General features: G+C 45.8%; 2 protein-coding genes across 8 annotated transcripts in view; one reads left to right on the top strand and one right to left on the bottom strand.

Annotated features, from left to right (window-relative positions):
* The window catches only part of unc79 (unc-79 homolog, NALCN channel complex subunit), a 32950-nt gene extending 32071 nt beyond the window's left edge, over positions 1 to 879 (bottom strand). For 4 of the 5 annotated variants that reach the window (XM_076018111.1, XM_076018112.1, XM_076018114.1 and 1 more), the window contains exon 1: positions 475 to 878. In XM_076018111.1, the coding sequence (XP_075874226.1) occupies positions 475 to 496 (22 nt within the window). In that variant the 5' untranslated portion in view covers positions 497 to 878. Of the gene's footprint in view, positions 1 to 474 lie in introns of all 5 variants that reach the window. The other variant, XM_076018113.1, reaches the window with a different exon arrangement.
* Positions 880 to 4178: 3299 nt separating this feature from the next.
* Positions 4179 to 24063, top strand: btbd7 (BTB (POZ) domain containing 7). Of its 3 annotated transcripts, XM_076018108.1 has the most exons (13): positions 4179 to 4524; positions 6681 to 6831; positions 9812 to 10035; positions 11837 to 12985; positions 16700 to 16908; positions 17272 to 17347; positions 17793 to 17953; positions 18068 to 18211; positions 18696 to 18885; positions 19304 to 19482; positions 19923 to 20327; positions 20641 to 22464; positions 22560 to 24063. In XM_076018108.1, the coding sequence occupies exons 3-12, from the start codon at positions 9954 to 9956 to the stop codon at positions 21409 to 21411; spliced, it is 3366 nt and encodes a 1121-aa protein (XP_075874223.1). In that variant the 5' UTR covers positions 4179 to 4524; positions 6681 to 6831; positions 9812 to 9953; the 3' UTR covers positions 21412 to 22464; positions 22560 to 24063. The 3 variants fall into 3 exon arrangements, with proteins under 3 accessions (XP_075874223.1, XP_075874222.1, XP_075874224.1); XM_076018107.1 differs by lacking the exon at positions 6681 to 6831; XM_076018109.1 differs by lacking the exon at positions 6681 to 6831 and having other exon boundaries at positions 20641 to 22468.
* The last annotated feature ends 27 nt before the right edge of the window (positions 24064 to 24090 follow it).

Below are 24090 nucleotides of genomic sequence, written 5' to 3'. Positions count from 1 at the left end.
GTCAATCAAAACTATGATGCAATTAGGGGGAGGGGGGGTTCCATTTCAATAAATACCGACGTGAGGACGGCGCGATCTTGCTGTTTGAGGCGGTGGTTTGTTTGATTTATTTTTTGTTTTGTTTTTTCTTATTCCGGGACGCGTCAGGAAACGTATAGCGGAACATATGTGCCAGTGCAAATAGAGAGGGGGGCTTCCTGTCTCCTCTAAAGCCTCCAGCCATCCTCCGCAGTGAGAGGACGTGTTGCAACCTGCCATGGCAACCGCGGTTTCATCACCAAGGACAGCTCCCCTCACACGCCTTCTCTTATCTGGGGCTAAAAACAACAACAACAAAAAACAACAGGCTGTTGTCGAGCCCCAACACCACGACCACGACCACACACACCTAATAAATGAGAAAGAGGAAGAAACACACGCGCATGAACACGTACACGCGCGCGCATACACAAATCCGCAAACCGCCGTACTTACACTGCTCCGCTTTGGTAGACATTTCGCACACACTTGGGGAAACATAAAGCCTGGACTGTCATGTGTTGCGGTGAGATGCTGTTGTCGTTGCCCCCCTCAGTCGTGGAGGAAAAAAAAAAGTGACTATGCCCGGTTCCCTATGCCGCCTCCTCGCTCGCAGCACAGTGCTCAGCTTGGTTGTACCACTGTGAGCCGCGGATTGGCGATGGTAGGTGCGGATCTTTTTTCTCCCCACCTCCGCGCCACGGCCGGCTTTTAACAGAATTGGATCGAGAGTCCTTTCTGTTTGCTTTTCATTTCTGAGACTTTATTCCTCCCGTGGCACGAAAGGGGGATGCTGACAAACACCTGCCGCGGCGGACCTCTGCGAATGGACTGCTCCGGCTTTGACAAATTGTCATTCAAGAATTCCAGCAACCCCCCACTCCTTGGTCCGTCAGTCCACCCAGAGGTGATCATATAGGCGGGAAATACCCCGGGCCCACGGGTTTATTTAACCTGGGTATAGTGACGCCCATTTGCCCGAGAGTGATGTATGTAGAGATAAAAACATGCAACAGATGGTTGGCTCAATCATAAGAGAGCGATTTTATCACACTATTTCATTTAGTCTCATATTATAACGGAACTCTTCAGTGGAGTTATTATATAAGATATATAAAAAATTAACAGAACACTGTGCTGACGGCAAACCTGCCTAGATTAACGATTTACATATTACAGTTAACTGGAATATAAGATAAAACAGTGTTTCTTGTTTTTAGCCTGTGTAATATGCAGTGTTTTGGTTAATGATTTTGCTGCTGCATATGTTGCAATAAGGCGGAGCTCATTCTAATCGATCATCAATTACTATTTTGATGCCTAATGTGTGGCAGTGAATCAAAACCTCATATCCCATAAAAAAAAAAAAAATACCATAATCAGAATAAACGTTTTTCTCAGTTACACAGTAGGTACACTTATTCTAACCATCAAGGGATGCATTGTTTTCACTTGAAGTGAAGGCATATGGGATTTGATCAAATAAAAAAATATGGTCGAAACTGAAAAAATGCATCTCGCAGAAGGATAGAATACATCTATACCTACATATTTATTTTGGAGATATTGTGAAATTAAAATTATAAACAGAACGTTTGAAGTCTTAGGACATCAAGTGACAAATGAAGGCTCAGTGCCTAACACACAAGCAGTCATGCCATTAAATTCAATGCCAAGAGCACTGGAGTGTTTCCATCTTATCTCCATGTTGATTGGCTGCATGCATCATGTTGCATGCAATCGGCACCTCAAACGAGCCCTTTGTTTTTTCATCTCTCTTTTCAAAATGTGACTTTTAATCAGATCTTTAAAAAAGAAATAGCATATCAGTATTTTCATAATTTTTATTGCATTGGTTTTTATTCTCAAAAAATATTTTCATCATTATATTTCATCTCCTTGGACAAGATTTTAAGATTGATCATGAAAACTCATTTTGGCATCTTCTTTAATACTGCCATTCGATGAGTTAATGCTGTGAAGTTTATCTCTTTCGGTACTCTGGGATGTGATGAAGGATCCATCCTGCTGGACCCAAGAGAGTCACCGCAAACACACACAGAGCGAAGACAGATGGCTAAAAAGGAGGAAAAAAATTAATATGAATGCCACATTAATACTAAATTATCTCTTAATAAATAAAATTCATCAATAGTATGAACAGTGTATACGTTTTTAATGTAGGGTATCGAAGCCTCTAAACCTGCTCTGTCATCTCTGAATGAGAGGAAAGAACACCTGAGTCAACAACTGTAGAGAGGCCCAAGCTTAGTGAGTCATCCAATGATACAGCAACATTTCCCATTTATATCAATTTACTATGGTATTCCCTGTGCCCCACTGCACTTTGGTTCCCCTAGCTTGAGCCATGCTTTGCAAAAGCCCCTGTGCATGCGTTTCCCAGAGGACCGTTCAACAGATTTCAAGTGGCATAAACACCAGCCGCTACGCTGGGGTTCTATCATGGGATCCCTTTACAGAAGCCAGAGATTCACACTGACTTATGGATAAGAAATGAATAAAACATCTCCCCCCCCACTCTGCAGACTGTGGGAGACAGTTCGCTTGAGTTCCTCACATTAGTGGAAGCAGTGATACTGACGTCCCATGACTTTTTTTGTTTCCTGTTTACTGTTTGTAGTGTGTGAGTGTGTGTGTGTGTGTGTGTGTGTGTGTGTGTGTGTGTGTGTGTGTGTGTGTGTGTGTGTCAAAAAGGACAATTCTGAGGTTTAAATAATGTGATTTAGCAACATACGAAACAAATAGCCTATGCTGTTGATGCGCACTTTTACTGATACTGCCGCTTTTATACAATGTCTATACAATAAAAAGTAGTCAGACCTACCACTGCACCAATCTTTTCCTTTGGTGGTTTACTGTAGATAGCTGATTTGTGGTGTAGCAGAATCTTCAACTTGTCCATTTTCAGGATTGGCCTGCTGAGGATCGCAAACATCTTTCCGTTAATGCAGTCACAGTCCTCTGTACTCGGATAGTACTGTGAAAATGTCTCATATCCTGTGAGATACTGGAAGATAGTCACGTCTTTTAGCTGATTCCCATCACTGTCCCTGGGAGGAGTTAGCTCCAGGGGTCACAGACTCTGTTTAAAAAAAAATAAAAAAGTTTGTGCCTTTGATGTTTTGCTAGTTATAAAAATCATAAAGGATGATGAAAATATATTTATACTGCACAAACCAAATATTTAGATTTTGGCTTGACCTCAGTATTAGTTTTAGGATATGTCAAATAAATTAATATCAACCTGTAGTGTAGATTGTAATGCAAGTTAATTTTCACAAATATTTTAAAATTGCAGGCTATTGTTAACTAAAACAAGGTTGATGAAGAGGGGGGCGCTTTATCATGTCTGAAATTAACAATTATATTCACATAACTAGAGCTCGTATCTGCAGAGCTTGTGCATTAGATATGTTGTGTCTCCCTCAACAGGATGCAACAAGAACTTCATCTGGGAGAAAAGATTGTTTCATTACCTTGGTTTGAGGTATTTTATTCTCAAATCATACTAGTCGTCTTTCTTCTGCAAAATATCTACGTAGGCTCCCGTTTATGTTTTATCCGATGTTTCAACCAAATATATGACTGACCATCAAAACAGTGTCATGGGATCTGCTGGTTAATTATCTTACCAAAAGAAGATGGGTTTTATCTGTACATTTCCTACATTAGAATGATTTAAATATGTGTATATCGTATCAGTTGACCTTAGTAGTGGTTGTAAATTGTGATAAAATAATTATCTTTCCTGTTTATCTCCAGCTGTGAATTATCACTACTGTCTCAATGAGACCACTAGGGGTCGTCAACAAACATTTTATGGAATAGCTGCTTGATTCCATACGCGGATCCTTGCGAGGCGTGTGCAACAAAAAACTCGTCGAAGTACAAAAAATAAGAACATTTTACTTTCAAAATAAGAGCAGTGAAAATTTAAATTGCACTACAATAAACGTATTGTTGTTTTTTGGCGTTCTTAGATGTAACTATTTGAATATATTCAATTTTATTTCATTCGTACAATAATGAAACGAATTTTTATAACTCTATGTTGTAAATGGACACTCGAATTTGTACATCTCAGTGTTTTGTTTTGAAAGTATGTACCGGAAACCTATTCGTATCTTAGCTAGCTTGAAACTAGTTACGTTGGGATAGGCCATAACAGCCACCCTAAAAGGCGTAGTGCCATTATGGGGAAATACCGAATCAAACCGAGAATAATTATGGTTTCTGCCTAGCCGTTAGTTTTTTCGTCGTGGTAAAGGTCGGAACATCGACAGAAAGTCTGCAAGTGGGCATTATTGTGCAGCAGAAAGCAAACGTGGAGGTTAACGTCGAGCTGTGCGTAATGAGCAGAGTTGGAAAAAGAAGGTGTTGAGCTGCATTTTTTTTCCTCTCTGCCAGAGGCAACTTGGGTTGGAGTGCCGCTTCTTGGGGGAGATAAGTAGACAAACGAAGGCCACGAAGCGTTGCACTTTTATGGTAAGTGTGTGTTGCCACCCTATTTTCAATAGTTGCGACGGCATCTCTTTGGAAGTGAACGGCTGTTTCTGAGGGGCAAAGTCGAAGCGACACAGCTCAGATGGCTAACCCTACCTAGCCTCTGAGGATATGCTACTAATTACAGGGATGTGGTGAATATGGCTCTTCTCGCCGGGCTGTTGGGAATTATCAGTACTTCGCGTTTTTTGTTACATTAAACAAAGACCTCACTGGGAGGGTTTAACTCTTGCATACACTTTCCCCCCGTTCCTTCCTTCCTTTCTTTTTTTTTTTTCAACCGAGTCTTCCGCTGAGGAGCGATAGCAAACAGAAGCCCGAAGAGCAACAATAGCTTCGCGTTAAGGCTAACAAAGCCGCTGCAAACGATTGATATCATTATTTGCGGGATGTAGATTGGAGCCTCCAGTCCTTCTTTCGCCACATTAGATCGCTATCAAAGTTCAGGGGTCAAATTGCATTTTAGCTTTGCCTATCAAACTACATGTTGCTGTTTATTGCCACTGTCAGATTGTTGTTGATAGGTCGTGCTATGGCAACAATGTGGCCTGGCAGCTACTGCGATCTTTTAATTACTTGAGTCTTGTCAGCTGCTGCTACGTATTAACCTAGTGTTGATTTAAAGATCATAATAAGGAAACGTGTCTTCTTCACTGTCAAATTATGAACCATCCTAAATGTTTCACAACGTGGAGATCCTTCATCAGTGTGTGTGTGCGTATTTTTCGCTGTGTGTCACCACCTAAGTGTTGAGGAGCCATATGCACACGGTGATAATCTTGTGTTAATCTCGCTGAAATTCTAGTCAGACTCTGTGTCCTTTACGCCTTTCGAAGTGTCTGTGTCTTTCTCATGATTTCCCTTTTGGAAAAAGCTGCGTCCCAAAAGTGCGTTTCTGCACTGAGGTTTGTCATTGACCAGGTTAAGTATTTGTGTCAGTGCTCCATGGTCCCATAATGATATGTAATTATTGGTGCTAAATGCCCAGAATCCACGGCTTTGCGTGGAAGGCTGCAAGCTTGCGAGTACTTGCCACAGAGTCTGCTGGACTTTGGCCTGAATGCTGTTTACTCTGGCATTTTGAAGAATTTACCAAGGAGCATTGACAGCTTGCTTCACAACAAGCTCTTATTGTTTGCTGTGCCTCACACTCTCCAATCTCTGGAGAGGACAGCAATCAATGTGGTCGGCTAAATGTTCTCTTTTGTTTGTTTTGGGTTTTTTCTTTTAAACTACGCCATTAGGGTGCTTTGGCTATAACTCTTTTTGTTATGTTTTCATTATCTCAGAATCTGACTCGATCATTTCTGCTGATTACTATTACTTGGTACAACACTTTGTGTGTATGCGAGTGTGCCACAGCCTCCCCCCTAAAAAAAAAAATAATCAGCTGACAATGTGAAATGCCAAGTATGCAGCACGACAGTGCATATTGTTAGTTGACACAGGCTAATCCAGAGGCTGCCCACTATGAGTCATCATCATTGTGGAGACTTTTGTTTCCCCTGTCTCGGTCGTTTCAGTGCCTTGCTGTTTCCAGCGTGTTTTGATTCCTGTAGTGTCCTGTAGTCCTCCTGACACAGTCTGTAATCAGTCTAACGGATTGATTAACTGTAAAACTCACTGATGTGATTGATTCAAGCAAGAAAAGAAATCTGCAGACTGTTTGTCGCACAAATCCCCATCTATGTTCTATGTTATTGAAAGGAAAATATGATGCGTTTGGTTTTGTTTTCCTTTCGCATAGAGTTGGTATTCCGTATAATTTCTGCATGAAGCTTCTTATTAAAGTTGCATTATGGCCATCCACTTTGTGTAGCTACTATTGACCAAGAGAAGTCCCTCTGTTTTTGTCATTTCTGCAAACTCATTATTGACTACTCTCGTAACAAAAATACTATTAAATTTATTGTATTTGCACCATTTTCTTTTTTTTCCCCTCTTGCTGTCATTCTGAGGAGACCTATAATATACCCAGTCTTAGAAAAAAAGGTTGTGCCGAAGTCATTTAATTGGATAGCTGTGTTTTTGAAGGGTAGACACTTGCAGAGCTCTCTGCAGCTATCATGTAATTCAGACAGGAGTGTGTGGGAGATGTAATTTAGCTGTTTCTAGAGTTTTTTTGCTCTTTCATTTAGGCCTGCAATAGAAACACAGTGATTCCTCTTCAGAAGATTAGGGCCCCTGTCTTCAAGCCTGACAACAAAGATTACTATCAAACACTGGGGATTTCATCTTTTCATTCATACTTGGAGTGAGACGACAGCAATCAGACCAAGTCGTGCTCAGGTATTTCCTTCCATTCTCATTTATCTACCCTACAATGACATCTAAGGCATGACTTGGCCTTGCTGGGTTCGTCACACATCATGCCTCTGTGATGACGGTTCCTCTTTCATCAGAAACACATTTCATTGACTACTGGTGGGGACAATGGGACCCCTGCGACGAACATAGTGCTTCCAGCTGTCCTGACCGAGGGCAACATGATGTGACTGAAGCATACCGTTGCATGCTGAATGTTGAACGGTACACTTGCCAGTATGTGCTTAAAGTCACTAGTTACTAACCTCACTATCGTCTGGTGGGTGAAGACACGAATTTCAAATATATATTAGCAGCCTTTGTTTTACAACGACTCTCTATCCAAGCTGGACAGATAGTAGTTCTTGCAAGAGGATGCAGCCCAACAAGCAAAGTTCTATTTTTCAGTAGCAGACCAGCTGGACATGCTGTGTCAATAGCAGGGGTGCCATTATCCTACTACTAGCCAATCGAATCGTATCATAAATGCTTTCGAAACGTTTTCAGGTCGCTAAACTACATAGTGTTGTTTTAAAGGACCTGACGGAGGAACACGATTAAAATACCTGCAGCTGTTCCCCCTCCAGCCACGATGAGGAAATCCACATCAATGATTTATAAAGCGCCCTGACTGTCATTTGAATAATACATTGGTCCTGTTTTTGTGCCAGGCAGTATTGTGACGTAATGCTTCTGGGAGGCTGGCTTTCCGTCTTTAACACATGTGAAAGTGAATGATTCACAGAAAAATAAAACGATCACTCGAAGCAAGTGAGGCGAATTGAAATGTTAAGCGTGTGAGTGTGTGCGCGCGCTCGCGTGCGTGAGTGCGTGCATGTGTGTGTGTGCAGAGGTAAAAGGAGAAAGACATGGGTGGGGGCAGGAAGTGTCTCCTGTCACCTCTCATTAGAGACATATAGTCCAGCTCCTCCACCAGCATCTCCCTCCCCCGTCTGTGGCACTGCCCTCGTCTGCTCCCGGCTCCGGCACGGCAGCGGCAGCACAGCACACTGTTTCAGCCCTAATCTGACTGTCTCCATGTTCCGCATCAGAGATTATATCACACGCGTGCTTCTTCCTGAACGACGTGAGTCAGGTCTTCTGAGAGAGATTTCTGCCATCCCAAATTGTGATTTCACAATTCTGCACTGCGGCTGAAGTTAAATTTGGGTTCTCTCTTATTTGAATGAGTTAACGCCGCGAGTCGGAGGGCTGTTCATTTGATGTACGTGGCTGCTTTGTTTTACTCTGCCTCCTCTGTGTTCCACTGACGGATCCCCACCAACCAGCAAGCGCCTCTCTCCTTTCCGCCCCGCGCACCGTCTTTGCAAGCAAGACACTGTGTGTCTCAAGGGCTTCCTCCCTCTGCATATTCAAATTCAGTTTCTAATTTTGTCCAGATGAATTCCCTGTGAAGATGGCGCTTATTTAAAGCAGTCCGATGAGAGAGAAAAAAAAAAAAGATCAACAAACATTGTGATTAGAGCATTCCACTGTGACTGGGTTCTTTTTGTAAGTGTGTGTGTATGTGCGCGCGTGCGCGCATTTGGAGTAAAATGGCAGAGGTTTTCCACTGAACCCCTTTGAAGCTGTGGGGTGCTGCTCTTCACAGGCTGACAGACACAATGATGTATTGGTAGAGGAAGGCTTGGAAAAAAGCCAACAACATTGTGGTGAAACAGATTATGCAGACATCGAGCGCTGGCAACGTACAGACGAATCTGTCAGAGGTCTAACCCAAGCACAAATAAATTATTATTTTTTGCAGAGCAGACATTTTGACAGAAATTGTGTCACTAATGGCTTTAACAAGACTGGCTCAGAATTAAATGTACTAAATTGAAGTTTAAAATGAAAGAAGATTGAACCATAAAAAAAAATCCTGTCCCAAGCCAAATTATTAAAATAGACCAATATTGAAATAATTTGTGATTTGTTTAATAGCCAATGAAGCAGTGACAATTAAAAATACTCAAAATGTAAAAGATTCAAAAGGAAAGCAAAGCCAATTTGGTCCATTATTGGCAAAGCAGTTTGTATGCAGATAAATTCAATTCATTTAGATTTATTTCATTATTTCCACTCTTTCCAGAGGCAAATCATTAGAGAATTATGAATGCCACACGGAAAAGGTTGCATTTAATATGCTCATCAAAGTACTATGATGTAGTTTTAATCTTAGCACACTGGGAAGAGCATTTATCAGATCAATACCATTGACCATCAGCGTCTGAAAGCAGACACTTTGTCCACTTCTCGTTTGCTCTCCCTAATGCTGAACATCAAGTCTGTTCCATTGCTGCTACATTGCCCATCTGGAGAGCTTCAAGTCGCCACCACTGGAACACAGTGCTCACCCAGTATATCTGAACAAAGTAGTATGATATCGAAATGATCTCTGCAGTCAATCACTTTTCGTTGAGGAAGTGTTTTATGTTGTTGTTGTTGTTGTTGCTGTTGCTGCATGTGGTGTTTTTTTTTTGGTTTTTTAAATAAATGTGTTAAAACTCCACTATCCATGCACAAGACCAAAACACCCTTTTCTTAGAATTTAGACATTAAAATCGCTGAAGGGCTAGATAAGTACTGGCAGGTTGTATTTTCCTCTGAACACCACAGTTAACAGTACAGGAAGGCTTTATCAACTCCTGGTCACCGCGGAAGATTACAGACAACAGAGGCTCAATAAAATGTCTTTCGATAATGATTGATAATCAATCATTGATGATCAACAGAGATTCCGTGCAATAGCCAAGATAGTAATGAATAGTAATGAATCTAGTGAGCCTTCTGCTCAGCTCCCTGTACATCAGTGGCCCTGGATAGAGTTCCAGCTTATCATGTTATCAGTTCCTGTGAAATTCTGTTCAGCTCGAAAGGGGGAGGAGTCACTGATTGACTTTTTTTTTTCTTTCTTTCTTTTTCTTTTTTTTCCCCCTGACTTCTGTCACGTTTGTACCTACAGGCCAGGCAGACCGGGCCTCTGGGCTCTGTGGACACCTCAGAGGATCGACAGCCGACCAAAGACTGAAGGCCGAGACGAGGATATTGCCTGAGCAGAATGACTCAGCGAAAGGGGGGACCCCCAGACAGCAAGTGAAGAGAGGATGGGTGCCAATGGCTCCAGCTATCCGCACTCATGCTCCCCACGCATTGGGGGAAATGCACAGGCACAGCAGACTTTCATAGGTATGTATTCCATCGGCGCTCGGCAGTCTGCAAATTCAGTCACTCGCTTCGCAATGACGCAAAAGATGAAGTCCATCCTAATGGAACTGTGTGTTCATGCTACAGATGACATGGCAGAGTCTAATATGCCCATCCATAATGTGCGTCCATAATGATGCAAGAGGCATATATACTCATTACATATACTGATTGTCATGTGTGTAGGTTCACAAAAGCAGCCAAAATCATTTTTCAGCACCGGCTGTCAGTGAGTTGGAAACAACAGCGTTGCAGCGTTACTCTTTTTAGCTCGTTGTTGCCATGTGCTCGCGGTGTGATGGTGATGATAAGGCTGCTGGCTGTGAGACAGGAAATAACCTAATCTGTTGTATCCATTTTTATTTATTTATTTATTCCTGTGACTGGCTTTAGTGTATGCCTCTCTGCCTTCAACATTTCATTCTCTCTCTGTCAACGAGTGTTGCCATATCAGTATTTATTTGTGTATGTTTGTATACTTTTGTGTATCTCGGACTTTGCAACACAAACGTGAACTGTGAACATTGCTGTGCGCCTGAGTCAAACATTGTGCGACTTACATTTCCACTGTAGTTGCCGGAGGCTATGGAAATGGCAGCACGAAACCACAGTATTTTGTAACTACACTATTAATAACAGAATGACAGTAATGATGTTATTAATAATTACAGAATGTATTTGACGTCAGTATTACAAGGCAGTAAACAATCCATTGGCTTGTGTCAGTAGAGCTTGCTGATTGGCCAAACTTGATCCCAAGACTGATCAATAGTCAGCATCTTTGTTTTATTAAATAACATTCATCAGTAGGCATGTGTAACTTTTATTCATTGGTTTTGAGTATGAGTTTTTCTCATAATTTATCATTATTATTATTATTATTATTATTATCATCATCTTTGCTATTGAGTCTTCACTCTGAGCTCTGTCGCTGCATGGTGGAGTTGGCCCCGCCAATAGATGATTCACAGTGATAGAATGATCACTATTTGGGTCATTCTGATGAATGCAGAGGCAGATGGGCAGGCACAGAGGATCTCCTTGGCAGACGTTCCTCTGATGTATGATGTGTCCGTGTCTTTCAAGCCACCGATAAATTCTATTTAACGTTACCGACGGGTCCGAAGCATCCAGAACGACATAGGTGCAACACGGGGCTAATTTCCCACGGACTTTGTTTTATTCTGTCTTTGATTGTCCATTGTTTGATTAAACGGAAATGTATTACAGCTGCATCAGCAGTCAAGCTTACCCATCCATGTTGTGAATCTTTTATGTATTTATTGAGGTGGTGTGATGGAGATGATTTGAAAATTAAACTGGTGTCAGGTTCATGAATGACACTACCAGTCAGAAGTTTGGACACACCTGTTTCTTCTTTATCTTTACTACTTTCTACACTGTAGATACATACTGAAGACATCAAATATATGTCCAAAATGTATGGATTAATGTGGCAAAAGAAAAAATGTTGAATATCTAAATGTGTTATATATATTTTAAATGAAAGGTGGCTATTCTAGGTCATTTAGCTTGTTTGAGTTATTTCAGTTTTTTTGTTTAATACATATTCCATATGTGTTCATTCATAGTTTTGATGTCTTGAGTTACAATCTGCAATGTAAATAGTCATGAAAATGACAGAAAAACCATTTAAATCAGAAGTATGTGTCCAAACTTTTGACGGGTAGTTTAAATATCATTAAATATCTTTGGATAAAGTTAAGACACAATCTACTTAGGCTTGACATGTGTCTTGTCTCTTTGTTTCTCTTTCCTCCAGGAACTTCGTCCTACTCTCAGCAGGGGTATGGCTGGGAGTCCAAGCTTTACAGCCTGGAGCACGGCCATGACAGGCCCGCCGACAGGAAGAAGAAGAGCCTCGGCCTCGCCACGCTCAAGCGGCGCTTCATCAAGCGGCGGAAGTCGAGCCGCTCGGCGGACCACGCACGCCAGATGCGGGAGCTGCTGTCCGGGTGGGACGTCCGCGACACAAACGCCCTGGTGGAGGAGTACGAGGGCACGGCGGCCCTCAAGGAGCTGAGCTTCCAGGCCAGCCTGGCGCGCGCCGAGGCGCCCAGCCTGCAGAGGGACCTGGCCGCCCTCTACCAGCACAAGTACTGCACCGACGTGGACCTCATCTTCCAGGGCACCTGCTTCCCGGCCCACCGGGCCGTCCTCGCCGCCCGCTGCCCCTTCTTCAAGACCCTGCTCTCCTCCTCCCCCGGCTACGGCGCCGAGGTGCTCATGGACATCGAGACGGCAGGCATCGACGTGCCCATGTTCTCGGCACTGCTCCACTACCTGTACAGCGGCGAGCTGGGCGGGCGCGGCGCTGAGGACACCCGGCTGCAGAACATGGACGTGCTGGTGCAGCTCAGCGAGGAGTTTGGCACGCCCAACTCCCTGGAGGCCGACATGAGGGGCCTGTTCGACTACATGTGCTACTACGACGCGCTGCTCAGCTTCTCCTCCGACGCTGAGATGATCGAGGGCTGTGGCGAGCGGGCAGCCGCGCCCCCCACCCCGGCTGGCGCTGGCTCTGGCTCCGGGGAGTGCCCGGCGGCTACCCCGGACGAGGACCTGAGGGCCCACAAGGCCGTGCTCTCGGCCCGCTCGCCCTTCTTCCGGAACCTCCTACAGCGGCGCATCCGCACAGGCGAGGAGATGACGGAGCGCACATTGCAGACTCCCACCCGCATCGTCCTGGACGAGTCCATCATCCCGCGCAAGTACGTGCAGGTCATCCTGCACTGCATGTACACGGACGCGGTGGAGCTGGGGCTGGTGTTGCGCGGGAGTCCGTCAGCCAGCAGCCTGGGCGAGGTGCAGGCCCTCGTGTCGGGGGGACGCGGAGCTAGCACGCGCACTGAGGAGGCCATGGAGCTGTACCACATCGCCCTCTTCTTGGAGTTCAGCATGCTGGCTCAAGGTGAGAGTCACAGTTGCACGTTTTACATCTGGGCTCTGTTCGGCTTGCAAATAAATGGAACGTTACAGCTTTAAAAACTGCCATCAGCCCCTACACTAGCAGTCAAAAGTTTGGACACACCCTATGAATTTAATGGGTTTTTGTTCATTCTCATCACTATTGACATTGCAGTTTATCACTGAAGGCATCAATTGGTGGTGTTTGCGAGGGCGGTTCGACAGCGCTGCTTATTCATGCCGCGCAGAGATTCAGCCATTTAAAAACATGCATAATTAATCAACGCACGGCTGCTCCTGGCGAATCCAGGATGTAAAGATCTGAAAATGAGCGCGGTATGATTTGGAATTGTGCAGCTAACAGATGGTTCTGAGTCAGAACTTCCTCATTTTAAATACGCTCCACCTGATGTCGGTGGAAAAAGAGAAACATCAGCGCACCCATGAAACTGAAAGTGGATGTGGAGAGAGAGGATGAACTGGACAGGATGTGATGAAGTGGAAACGGGGAGGAAGTGCAGAGCCAAATAACCCACAGTGACGTAATTCAGATTTGAAGAAGCGTCTGCTGCTGCAGTGACGCACTAAAACAGTTTGTAAGTGTGTCACTCCAGTTAGTCTTCAAATATATTTAACTCACTGGCTCTATCTGACTGTATGTGCCGCCCTCACAACACTGGCTAATTTTTCCTGAAATTTCTCTTCTGGATTGGATTTATTTTCTTCATGAACTGACCTTTTTTTTTCATTTTCTCCTTGAAACTACAGTCCTTTATGTTAGCACGTGTTTGGCGGCGTGAATTTGGCTGAGTGTGTCCACAAGAGTCCGGTGCCGTGTCTGCGGCTGGTTTGGATTCACAGTGTTGTGAAGTGTGACCGCTCGCGCGCACACTCGGGCCAGACACTCGCCTGCAGCCTCAAGCACCCGTGTCATTATCAGGGTCACTCCACCAGCTTAAGCTGACAACCAGGCAAATAGTGTCATCTCCACACGGCATCACCACCTCCCCACTCCCTTCCCTTTCCCTCCACAAGCCTCTACTTCCAGGGTATTTATATCCCCTCTACTCCCTCTCCCGCTGCGCAGCACCACCCTAATCAGTTCCCATGAAACCTCAATGTGGAATGTGGTGAGACGGCTGCGCTTGACCCCATGTCACTCTATTCGAAGTTTCCTCTGTTTACTTTTCCAAACTTCCTGTTGCACTTGTGCGGCCCTCTCCCCACCCGCTCACTTGACAAACTCTCGCAAAGTGTCATACCGTCCTCCGGGCGTGTGATCTCCCCGGGAGGCGGCCAGATAGAGGCTTATGCCTGGGGCTTCATGCGCAGATAAGGCGGCTCTCGTCTGTCATACTATCTCCCCCCTGTATGACTCTTGACTGTTACCCTCTGTGTGAATGGAGTCGGAATATTTTTTTTTTGCAGGAGTAATTGCATGCCGACTCTTGGCTTTTGCAAATCTTCAGGATGCAAATGGCTTTAACCTAGCACGTCAGTTTTGGACGTTTATTCCTTGTTCCTTTGATTTATCTTGCGCGTCCACTCAGCCATGAGCACGTTTGGAGAGAGGAGACAACGCCTTGAACGTGATTTGGGCAAACTGTGGCTTTCACATTTCAGCGTGCCAATCTGAGAATTTATTTAGCCACCACGAGGCTTCCTGCAGCACCAGTTGTTTCAGGAGACTCTTATTTAAGCCAGTCAAGAGGAAAGTAACATATTGTCGCTGCACTGCCGCATCCACACTAATCTCTTTCGCATGATTTAGCTTTGCAGTTTTCTAGTTCTTTTTTGTCACATCTAAAAGGAAGTTGCAATTTTTAGACTGATTGAAAGCAAATGTTTGATTAATTGGGGCCAAGATGGATAATCTGGATATCTGCAATAGCCAGCTGCAATGCAAGGTTACATCAATATGATTTAATCTTAATGAAATAACCTGCAGAATTAAAATCTGCATTAACTTCTCCACCCTGGAAATGGGAGTTGTGCCCCTGTGTATCTCCTTTTTTTTATTTGCTGGTTAGACATCTCCTCCACTGGCCTCTCTTACATTTTGGAGTGTGTGTTGACTAAACCCCTGGTGCCAGACGAGGTTTACGTCCACCCTCTTGTTTATATGCCAGCGAGCGCCCTCTGTGTTTAAAGTGGCTTCGGAAAACCATTTCCTCCAGCGAAGACCGTGGCTCCAAATAAGAGCAGTGAGACGGAATGCACGCACGTCAAGCGAAGTTAGTGCCGCATGAATCTGGCGGCTGCTGTCCTTGCTGTCGATATCCTTGTCAGTCGGCTAAGCTCTAGTAAAAAAATGATGTGCCACCCATGGAGTCGGGGGGCGGGGGGTGGGGGTGGGGGGGTCAGTATTGGATATAATGCTCACTCTAATCTCCAGGTCACAATAAAAAGTGCTTGCTGTCGCTGTAAATGCTGACAGACTAACGCAAAGCTTTGATGCTGCTCTGTGCTGCTCCTGTTCCCAAGTTGGGAGTCGTCTGCCCTTGTGCCAGTGTGCTTGCATGTCTACTTTTAGTGCAGGGGGGAAAGGGGGGTGGGGGGGGTTGTAGATGAAGGGGAATCAGGTTGTCCCTTTTATTGCAGTGTGTCGTTTGAAATGGAAAATGCATGGGTTCTCGTTTCAGCTTTTTGTTTTCCCGACGATGCAGAAACAACGCTGGTTCCTGCTTCGGCTGCCGGGAAGAATTAATGCGACACCAAAAAGGGAAATGCATTTTAAAATGGGGGAGAGGAGGAGGGGGACAAAGGCGTCGTTTCAGAAGTAAAAGTCACACTCGAGCTGTCACTCAAGTGCGGTGTCCGGTTTCCCAGAGTGGATGTTTAAAGTGGCGGCGGGCCTCCGCCTGTTCAAGATAAAGAGCTTCCCAGAGGGGTGACACGGCCCGGCCGTGCGCTGATTGACAGGAAAGCTTGGAATGAGGAAGGCGGCACGCTTGCGTTTCAGCCGAGAGGAGCCCGACGTGGACGTCGGGCAGTCTGGCTTTATCGCCACGATAAACACCGTCGATCGGGGGGGCGATAGAAATAAGAACCGCTGACTCCAAATGTTTTGGGGCGTTTCGCGTCGACTGGCCTGACCTTCCTAATCTGAGGTTAATACCAGGCATCTTAATTACGCTCAAACGGAAAAAGAAAAGCGTCAAGTTGTGCATCAGCTGAATGTTCTTTGGAGAAAAAGAAAAACATTGGCCTGTTTTAATGGCTCGAGCTGCAGGAACGCGGCTTCCCAGAGCGTTCTGCGGCTTTTTAATGCATTTTTGATGTTTGCAAACAAGCGTATATTTACAAAAGCGTGTGTGCTCACACATTGGCGGCACATTTCCTCGGGCTGCTGTGTTTACTCATCGCAGTTAAGAGGAGTCAGCTTGAGACTGAAACACACCGAGGTATCAAAGGCATTTCTGTGGGCTGCTGTGTTACAGAGTTAAACCGCTGCCTGCTGTTCTGGTATGTGCTCTGATTTAGGGAAAGCAGCAAGGAGGATGTGGGGGCGACTCCCCGGGTCAGTGGATACAAGTCAAAACTACTGACGGTCCGCCGGTGGCTGCACACTTGCCACCTTTTAGTCTAATGACGGTTCATTCACATCTGTCTCAACTTTATTTCTTCGCCGTACTAATTTCTTGTTTTGTCGTTGAATAAAAAGTGACAAACTTGGATGCCGATGCTGCGCTCTTTTTTTTTTTTTTTTTCCTCCAAGGTTGCGAGGACATCATCGTGGAGAGCCTGTCGCTGGACTCGCTCGTTCCCATCCTGAAGTGGAGCTCTCAGCCGTACGGCTCCAAGTGGGTGCACAGGCAGGCGATGCACTTCCTGTGCGAGGAGTTCAGCCAGGTGGTCACCTCGGACGTTCTGTACGAGCTGGGCAAGGAGCACCTCCTCAGTGCGATTCAGTCTGACTACCTGCAGGTAAAAAAAAAAAAAAAAAAAAAGACATTCACCTGGTCATGAGAGATATACATGTGATGGGAATGTAGGCTTAAATATTTAACCACACACTGGATGCATGCAAACAAATGAGGCTGGTTTCACACCAAGCTGTTAAAGTGTTGTAATTAAAGTGCATAAACAAACCGACAAGTCCTGAGTTTTTGCCGGGCGAGCGCACAAACCTAAAGCATTGTTACCTCATCCTTGTTTAATGGTTTCCCAGTGCCGTTCTTGAACATTTCCAACCTCATGCTAATTAAAGTATTTCGCCTTTTTTCTTTATGTCCTGTCCCTCCCCCCCCCCCCCCCTTCTCTCTCTCTCTTTTGTGGTCTCATTTACAGGCGAGTGAGCAGGACATTCTCAAGTATGTTGTTAAGTGGGGCGAGCAGCAGCTTATTAAGAGGATGGCAGACAGGGGTAAGATAATACAGTCTATAATTACCCTGTGTGCAGCCCCCCCTAATGGCTCTGAGGAAATTACCCCCTACAGATCCTCCAAAATACACTTAAAAGCAATATGAAAATGAGGCCGACTTTTCCCAAGTCAACAGGAAGTGGCCTCGTCGCAATTGTGGTTATGTCGTTTGGCTCTGACATAGTAAGCGTTTGTCTTCGCTAGGTTTTATGGCCCAGGTCATTAGTAACGTTGATAATAAAGGCTTGCAAAACCTGGAGGCAACAGCTTGTTTAGCCGTAATTTGGGAAATTACATTGACTCGATGTGAAAAATAAGCAGGGTTTGACTTAATCACATTATAAGCATAATCACAGCTAAAAAGGGTTTTTTTTGGGGGGGGGGGGGGGTGTTATGTGACTGATATTAGAAAAATGCTAACAGCTCATGTTGTGCTTATTTACCCAGAGCCCAACCTGCTGAGCGGCACAGCCCACAGCGTCAACAAGCGCGGCGTGAAGAAGAGGGACTTGGATGTGGAGGAGCTGAAAGAGATCCTGTCGCCCCTGCTGCCTTTCGTCCGAACCGAGCACATCCTACCCGCCAACAGTGACGTGCTGGCTGACGCGGTCGGTACCTTTCTGTCAATACTCTCCGCGGCTTGACGCACGTGACTCCCCCCCCCCGTGCAGGCGCAGTCGGCACAGAGTAAGCATTGTGGCATTCTTCCTCCCGTTTTGCAGCTCAAGCGGGGCTTGCTGAGCACCCCCCCCTCGGACATGCTGCCCACGGCCGAGGGCGGCAAGGCCAACGCCTGGCTGAGGCAGAAGAACGCAGGCATCTACGTGCGCCCTCGCCTTTTCTCCCCGTACGTGGAGGAGGCAAAGGTACGGTACTCTTTCAGTTCCGTTTAATGGGGCGTCAAAAAAGGGAGCGCCAAGGCCCCCTGAATCACTTTGTGTTTGAAGTAGCAATCATCAAAGAGAGTGCTGGTCCCACAAAAAGGAATCCACTCTGGGATAACTCGTGGAACTGTTTATAGCTTAGACATGCCACGTTATTGCTCTGCATACCATTTTAATAGGCGGCTTCATCATCTTGACTGAAATTCAATTTATGCGCATTTGCACATTTATCCTAATAATGTATGGGTCTAGCCAGGCCCATGAATATTAATGACTATATTCCAAGACCAAAGGGGGGCCCTTATTAGATGAAGTGTCAGTCAATTGGAACTAATTTCCAAACCCGCACGGTGCTTTCAAGTGTTATGGAAGTTTCCGGTCAAACTTCCTCACCCTCTCTCTCTCTCTTTCTCACTCCCTCTCCCCCTCTCTCTCTCTCTCTCTCTCGCCATCAATCTGCCCACAGTCTGTGTTTGACGAGATGATGGTGGAGCAGACGGACCTGGTGCGTCTTCGACTCGTGCGCATGTCCAACGTACCGGACACACTTTACATGGTCAACAACGCCGTGCCTCAGTGCTGTCACATGATCAGCCACCAGCAAATGGCGAGCACCTCGGCAGCAGCCCCGTCAGTCGTGGCCAATGAGATCCCAGGTGAGACGGTCATCAAGGGACGTCCGATGACGATGTCAAACACTTGCCACCTTTGCACGTAGTAACACATGGTACACACTAGATTTTCCTGGTATGATAAACATGACAGAATACTGCAGTTTAATGCGATTACAATATTAACTCTAAAAGGAGTTAAAAGTTAATTTATTTGTAAGCAATAGAAATAAAAAAAATACAATATTCGGGACATCGATGTTCAGTTCAAAAAATTTAAAATACAATTAAGTTATTTCTAGTTGCTCACGATCTTCCTACATCTGACACACTGCTTTTTCTTTTCTTTTTTTTGCCTGAAGCATTTTGATAGATGTTGAGTCTATTTAAATCAATGCCAGTTCTTATGAAAAAGAGGAAAGTTGATGACTCACATGAGTTTCCTGTCGCCTGCACCTTCCAGTGCCCCAGCTGATGGTGGTGAAGGACATGATCCGCAGGTTGCAGGAGCTGCGGCACACGGAGCAGGTCCAGAGGGCGTACGCCCTGAACTGCGGCGAAGGAGCCACGGTCAGTTATGAGCTGCAGCTGCGTGTGCTGAGGGAGTTTGGTCTGGCAGACGGAGCCACCGAACTACTGCAGGTTAGTGGAAACCAAGGGTGGGTTTAGAAGCGTGGTGGAGCATGTGATGTAACGGACCTGAACTAAACTATGGCACATAGCTCTTCAGATATGCTAAATGTTTGCATCTACAAACAAAAAAAGTTATGGAATTTAGAATGCTTATTAGGTCTTTGAGACTTACTTGTCAAACATAAGAAACATTACAAATTGCTCTGTAACTATAATTATTTCTAATTTCCTGAATCTTCTTAAGAATATTTGTAGCTTGTTCCGCGTACAAGCCTAGTGGATTACTTCGGTTTTCGCCAGTTTCCTGTTTACTTTGACTGTATTCACTCAAAATGGAAACTTAAAAAAAAAACTCCTTCCCCTAATTTTTTTTCCTTCTTCTGGCCCTAATCCTCTTTCAAACTTAAGCTAGGGGTTGCCTTGTCTTTATTTTTAATTTATTTTTCCAGAACCCATATAAGTTCTTCCCTGACGAACGGTTCGGAGACGAGAGTCCGATTCTGGCCCTGCGCCAGGTGGGTCGGTGTCGGGTGAACAGCAGCCCGGCCATGGACAGCATGTTCACGGAGCTGGAGGGAGTTGCGGGCTTCCACCCTCCCTTACCTCCGCCCCCTCCGCCGTACTATCCTCCCGCCACTCCTAGCCACGCGCAGCTCAAGGGGGCCTGGCGGCCGCGTGTGCCCATGCCAACCCCGACCCGGTCCTTCTCCTACCCCTGCAACCGCAGCCTGATCCAACGGCACGCCGCCACCAAGCCTGGCAGTTCCGACTACTCCTCTGCACCCAGGCCGCAGCCCCCCGACTGCACCAACCCTCAGGCCATGGGCCGAGCTCTGCTTGCAGATCGCCAAGTGGTGAGTGTCTTTCTTACTTTCTGAGCTTTAAAGGTCCAATGTGTATAATTTTTAAGGAAGCCTGCCTGACAGCGCATTGCGTATTTAGTGCCACTGTTAGGCGGGCTTCCTTAAATACCTGGATTCCTTAGAAAATAGTGGAGCAAGATGGCAGCAAACAAGCCAAATGTTACACACTGGACCTTTAAGTGCTACTGTTTTAATTTGGAACGCAGCGGTCATGACTCATTGCTTGGATCAATCACCATGTGTTTGTCGTTTAACTTTTTGTGGTTTCATTTTTTTTTGTTCTGCTTTGTTTTCCCTGATCCAGATGAACATGGAGCCCGTCATGAGGGAGTTCATGCCTGACATTGCACTGGGCGTCTCCGTCATGTCCTTGCGGGAACAGCACTTGGCGGAGATGGAGAGCGAGGGCCCCCACAGCCCGATGGGCCCCTCAGGCCACCACGTCCCCCTCGTCCCGTGTCCCTCGATGCGGCTTGGCCACGGCCCCGGACACGGCCACTCCTGCAAGAGACACGCTCCCGAACCCAAGCTGGAAGCCCAGGCCGAGTTCCCCGACCTGTATGACTTCTCCTGCCGGCCGGCGACGCCCACCTCGGCTCACCCTCTGCCTTCCTTCGCAGGACCCGACCTCTACAGCCACAGCTGTAATCCCTCTGGGCCGTACCCTCCCCCATACATTTCTGACTCTCAGGCCCAGGGCCACCTGCAGGGCAGGACTGCCCCAGACGCACTACGCCTCGATGTCCTCAGCATGACCTCGCAGAGACACGATGGTGCTCTGGCCAGCCCGTCGGGAGCGCAGCCTCGGATGGGACACATGCAGCGGGGCCGGTCAAACGAGACGGACCTGACTCACGGACTGGGTCATTTACGGTCGCCCAGCGGAAACATGGACGGCTACGAGGAGAGGCACACGGGGCCCAGAGACGCCCCGGAGGAGATGGTAATAGCTGGAGAGTCGTCGGTGCTCGGGCCTCTCCAGCAGCCGCACAGGAACAGCGTCAGCGAAGAGATGGCCCGAGACCGCAGGTCACCCAGCAAGCCTGACTACCCTTATAAAAAATCTGCACTTTAGCTCCAACGGAGGACCAGGTGTCGAGTCGAAGAAAAGGGAACGTGTGACGAGCGGCTGTCCATCCATCGGCTGTGGGGGGAGGCCAAAAGCACTAAATGTGGGCGCCTGTGTTCAGTAGCACCTGAGAGGAGTCGGCGGCGGCGGGGGAAGAGGTGGTCTGTGTTTGCTATTTATAGGATCTGTCCTTTTTGTCCTACCTCTATCACACAGTGCTATCCATCACACAGTCAGAGTATGGAAAGCATAGGAGCCGGAGGGGAATTTTGGGGGGCGGGTCGTTATCGATCTCTCTCATTTTGATTGTTTTTTGGATGTCTCAGGCTCTCCCAGGATGAATTGGTCTCAAGTTGATAAAAAAAAAAAAGAAATAAAGTGTTTGGCTCTGTGCTGTGTGAATGCTGCATAAAGAGGTCACAAAACTAGATGTAGCCCAGTTGATCTGATCAGATCTGATCTAGCAAAGACTGCAGCCGCCATGTAGTCCATGTCATGTCCTAATTATTTTCAGAGTGGAACAGGGGCAGAATCATTGTCGGGCGTCTCAATTCGGTTTACACAGCGGAACAATGGCAACCAGTCCGAGACTGGACGGAGCGTGCTGTGATGAAATCCTATGTAAACTCGTCGGGCTTGAATTCATTTCCTCCCCGTGCTTCACATTTCCATTTCTTCCCGTAGCATGTCTATAGCAACCCACCTCGCTAGTCCCCTCGCCCTCGCTGCTCCCCCTCCTCCCACCTCTCCTGGTTCCGCAACGCTGAATAGAAAAGGGATACGCAGCAGGAACCGGATCTGACAGGATGTAGGTCATCATCATTCTCCTGTAACCCAGCCTGATGATTGTGTCAGGTTTTAACTATCGCAGCCTTTGTCTGGCCCGGAGGCAGAAGCCCGTCCTGCTCAGAGAGAGAGGGAGGGCGGCGGGGGTGCAGTGTTGGCCCATCACTAAGATACAGCGGAATAGACTGCAGCCCGTAGCATACCGGTGTTAGAAACGAGCAGCGAGCGGTTTGTTGGTTTTCCACTGGGAACGGTGTGTGTGTGTGTGTGTGTGTGTGTGTGTGTGTGTGTGTGTGTGTGTGTGTGTGTGTGTGTGTGTGTGTGTGTGTGTGTGTGTGTGTGTGTGTGTGTGTGTGTGTGTGTGCAAGGGGGGGGGGGTTCTACAGGCAGGTTTTAGACAATCTCAGTACTGTACATCTGCCATTTTTTAGTCAGGTCTGTTCCACTGTTGTACATATCAGAGTGGCTGCGCTCTAGAGCCCCCCTCCTGTTCTGTTTAACCCAATAGCATCAAGTAATCAAATCAAAAGCCTTAATTAGTGCTCAGAAGATTAAGTTGTAGCTATGTTAATGCAATTAATTATGATGTCATTCTATCACAACCATTCTTAATTGTTTATTCGACTGTTATGTTTGCTACAAACCCATGTGCTATCTTTTTTTTGTCTAACTGGCGTAGGCAGATTTTAACCAACCCTAAACTGAATCTTGAACATGAACACAGTCTAGTTTTTGTTTTGTTTGGACCCCCACCTGTTCACTTTTGGTACTAAGCAACAACAGCGGTGTTGGGTGGGTATGCTCCCAAAAAGCATGTGACATCCAGCAGCTGGGATAAAACCTCACAATTTGAGGATCATTGCACTGAAGGCGCCACCTGTCTGTAAGCTGAAGGCAAAGGGAACGTATGAACTTTGAACAAAAAAGGATATTGAAGAGAAGTTGCTCATCCTTCCCAATGGGAAATGTATATAATCAATTGAGTTCCACATGATGAATTTTTAACAGTTTCTATCACAATTTTTTTTTTTTTAGTGGTTGTTGACAGTTTTTGTTTTTTGTAGTGGACGGCACTGTGTACTTGTTTTTTTTTTTTTTTCTGATGAAATCTCACTAAAAAAGTGTGGCATAACTCACTGACAGTAGGTCTCGGACTATATTTCCTTTTTCAATGTTATGCATTGAGGCAGTTTGCTCAGTGTCGTAGGTGGTGTGAATTACCATGTTTTGTAGAGATGTTTTGTCCCCCTTATTTCTCTTTAGTTTTCAAACAAACAGGATTACGTAGAGTATCTAAAGACATTAGCTCTCGGCACAGCAGCAACGGAGTTGCCAAGCAGAAAAATAATTTTTCCACCAAGGTTGCTTCATGGGGAAAAAATGCAAAACTCCAGATTCCTCCCCACGTTCATGTTGGGTAGTTGTTTTATTTTCCGGGACAATGTTCCACTGAATAAAAGCCCTTGTTTTGCTCTTCGCTGTAGAAAAGTCAGTGCCTTCCCCTGCCTGCGGCCGGGCTTTTATTGGAGAAGTGACTTTGATGTCTATGCAAGCTCTTTTCTACCAGCTTACCAGCCTGCATCAAATAACTCTCTGAAATCTCATGTAGCTTGTTTTTGTGTACATAGTGTTATTTAGCACCTTTGTTTTTGTTTTGTTTTTTTAAACCGAACCATCTGAAATGTGTGATTGCTTGTGATGAACTCTAACAGGTACATTGTTCTTGAATGGTATCATAGAAAAACCTGTTTGTAGATTGATATTAAGTTGCATTTAGTTTCACTGAATCTATTTTTCTACTGTCACCTCAAAAGGTGCGTAACAGTGGTCAACTTGGGCATCCTCAAAATAAACTGGTTTGATATCATGGAACTCAATTTCATTTGCCTTTTTTTGCTT

This window comes from Nelusetta ayraudi, unplaced genomic scaffold, assembly GCF_046127955.1.
Source record: "Nelusetta ayraudi isolate G7.1 ecotype Tasmania unplaced genomic scaffold, CSIRO-AGI_Nayr_v1 ptg000007l, whole genome shotgun sequence".
In the NCBI taxonomy this organism is placed as follows: domain Eukaryota; kingdom Metazoa; phylum Chordata; class Actinopteri; order Tetraodontiformes; family Monacanthidae; genus Nelusetta; species Nelusetta ayraudi.
This window is presented reverse-complemented; position numbering and strand designations above follow the sequence as displayed.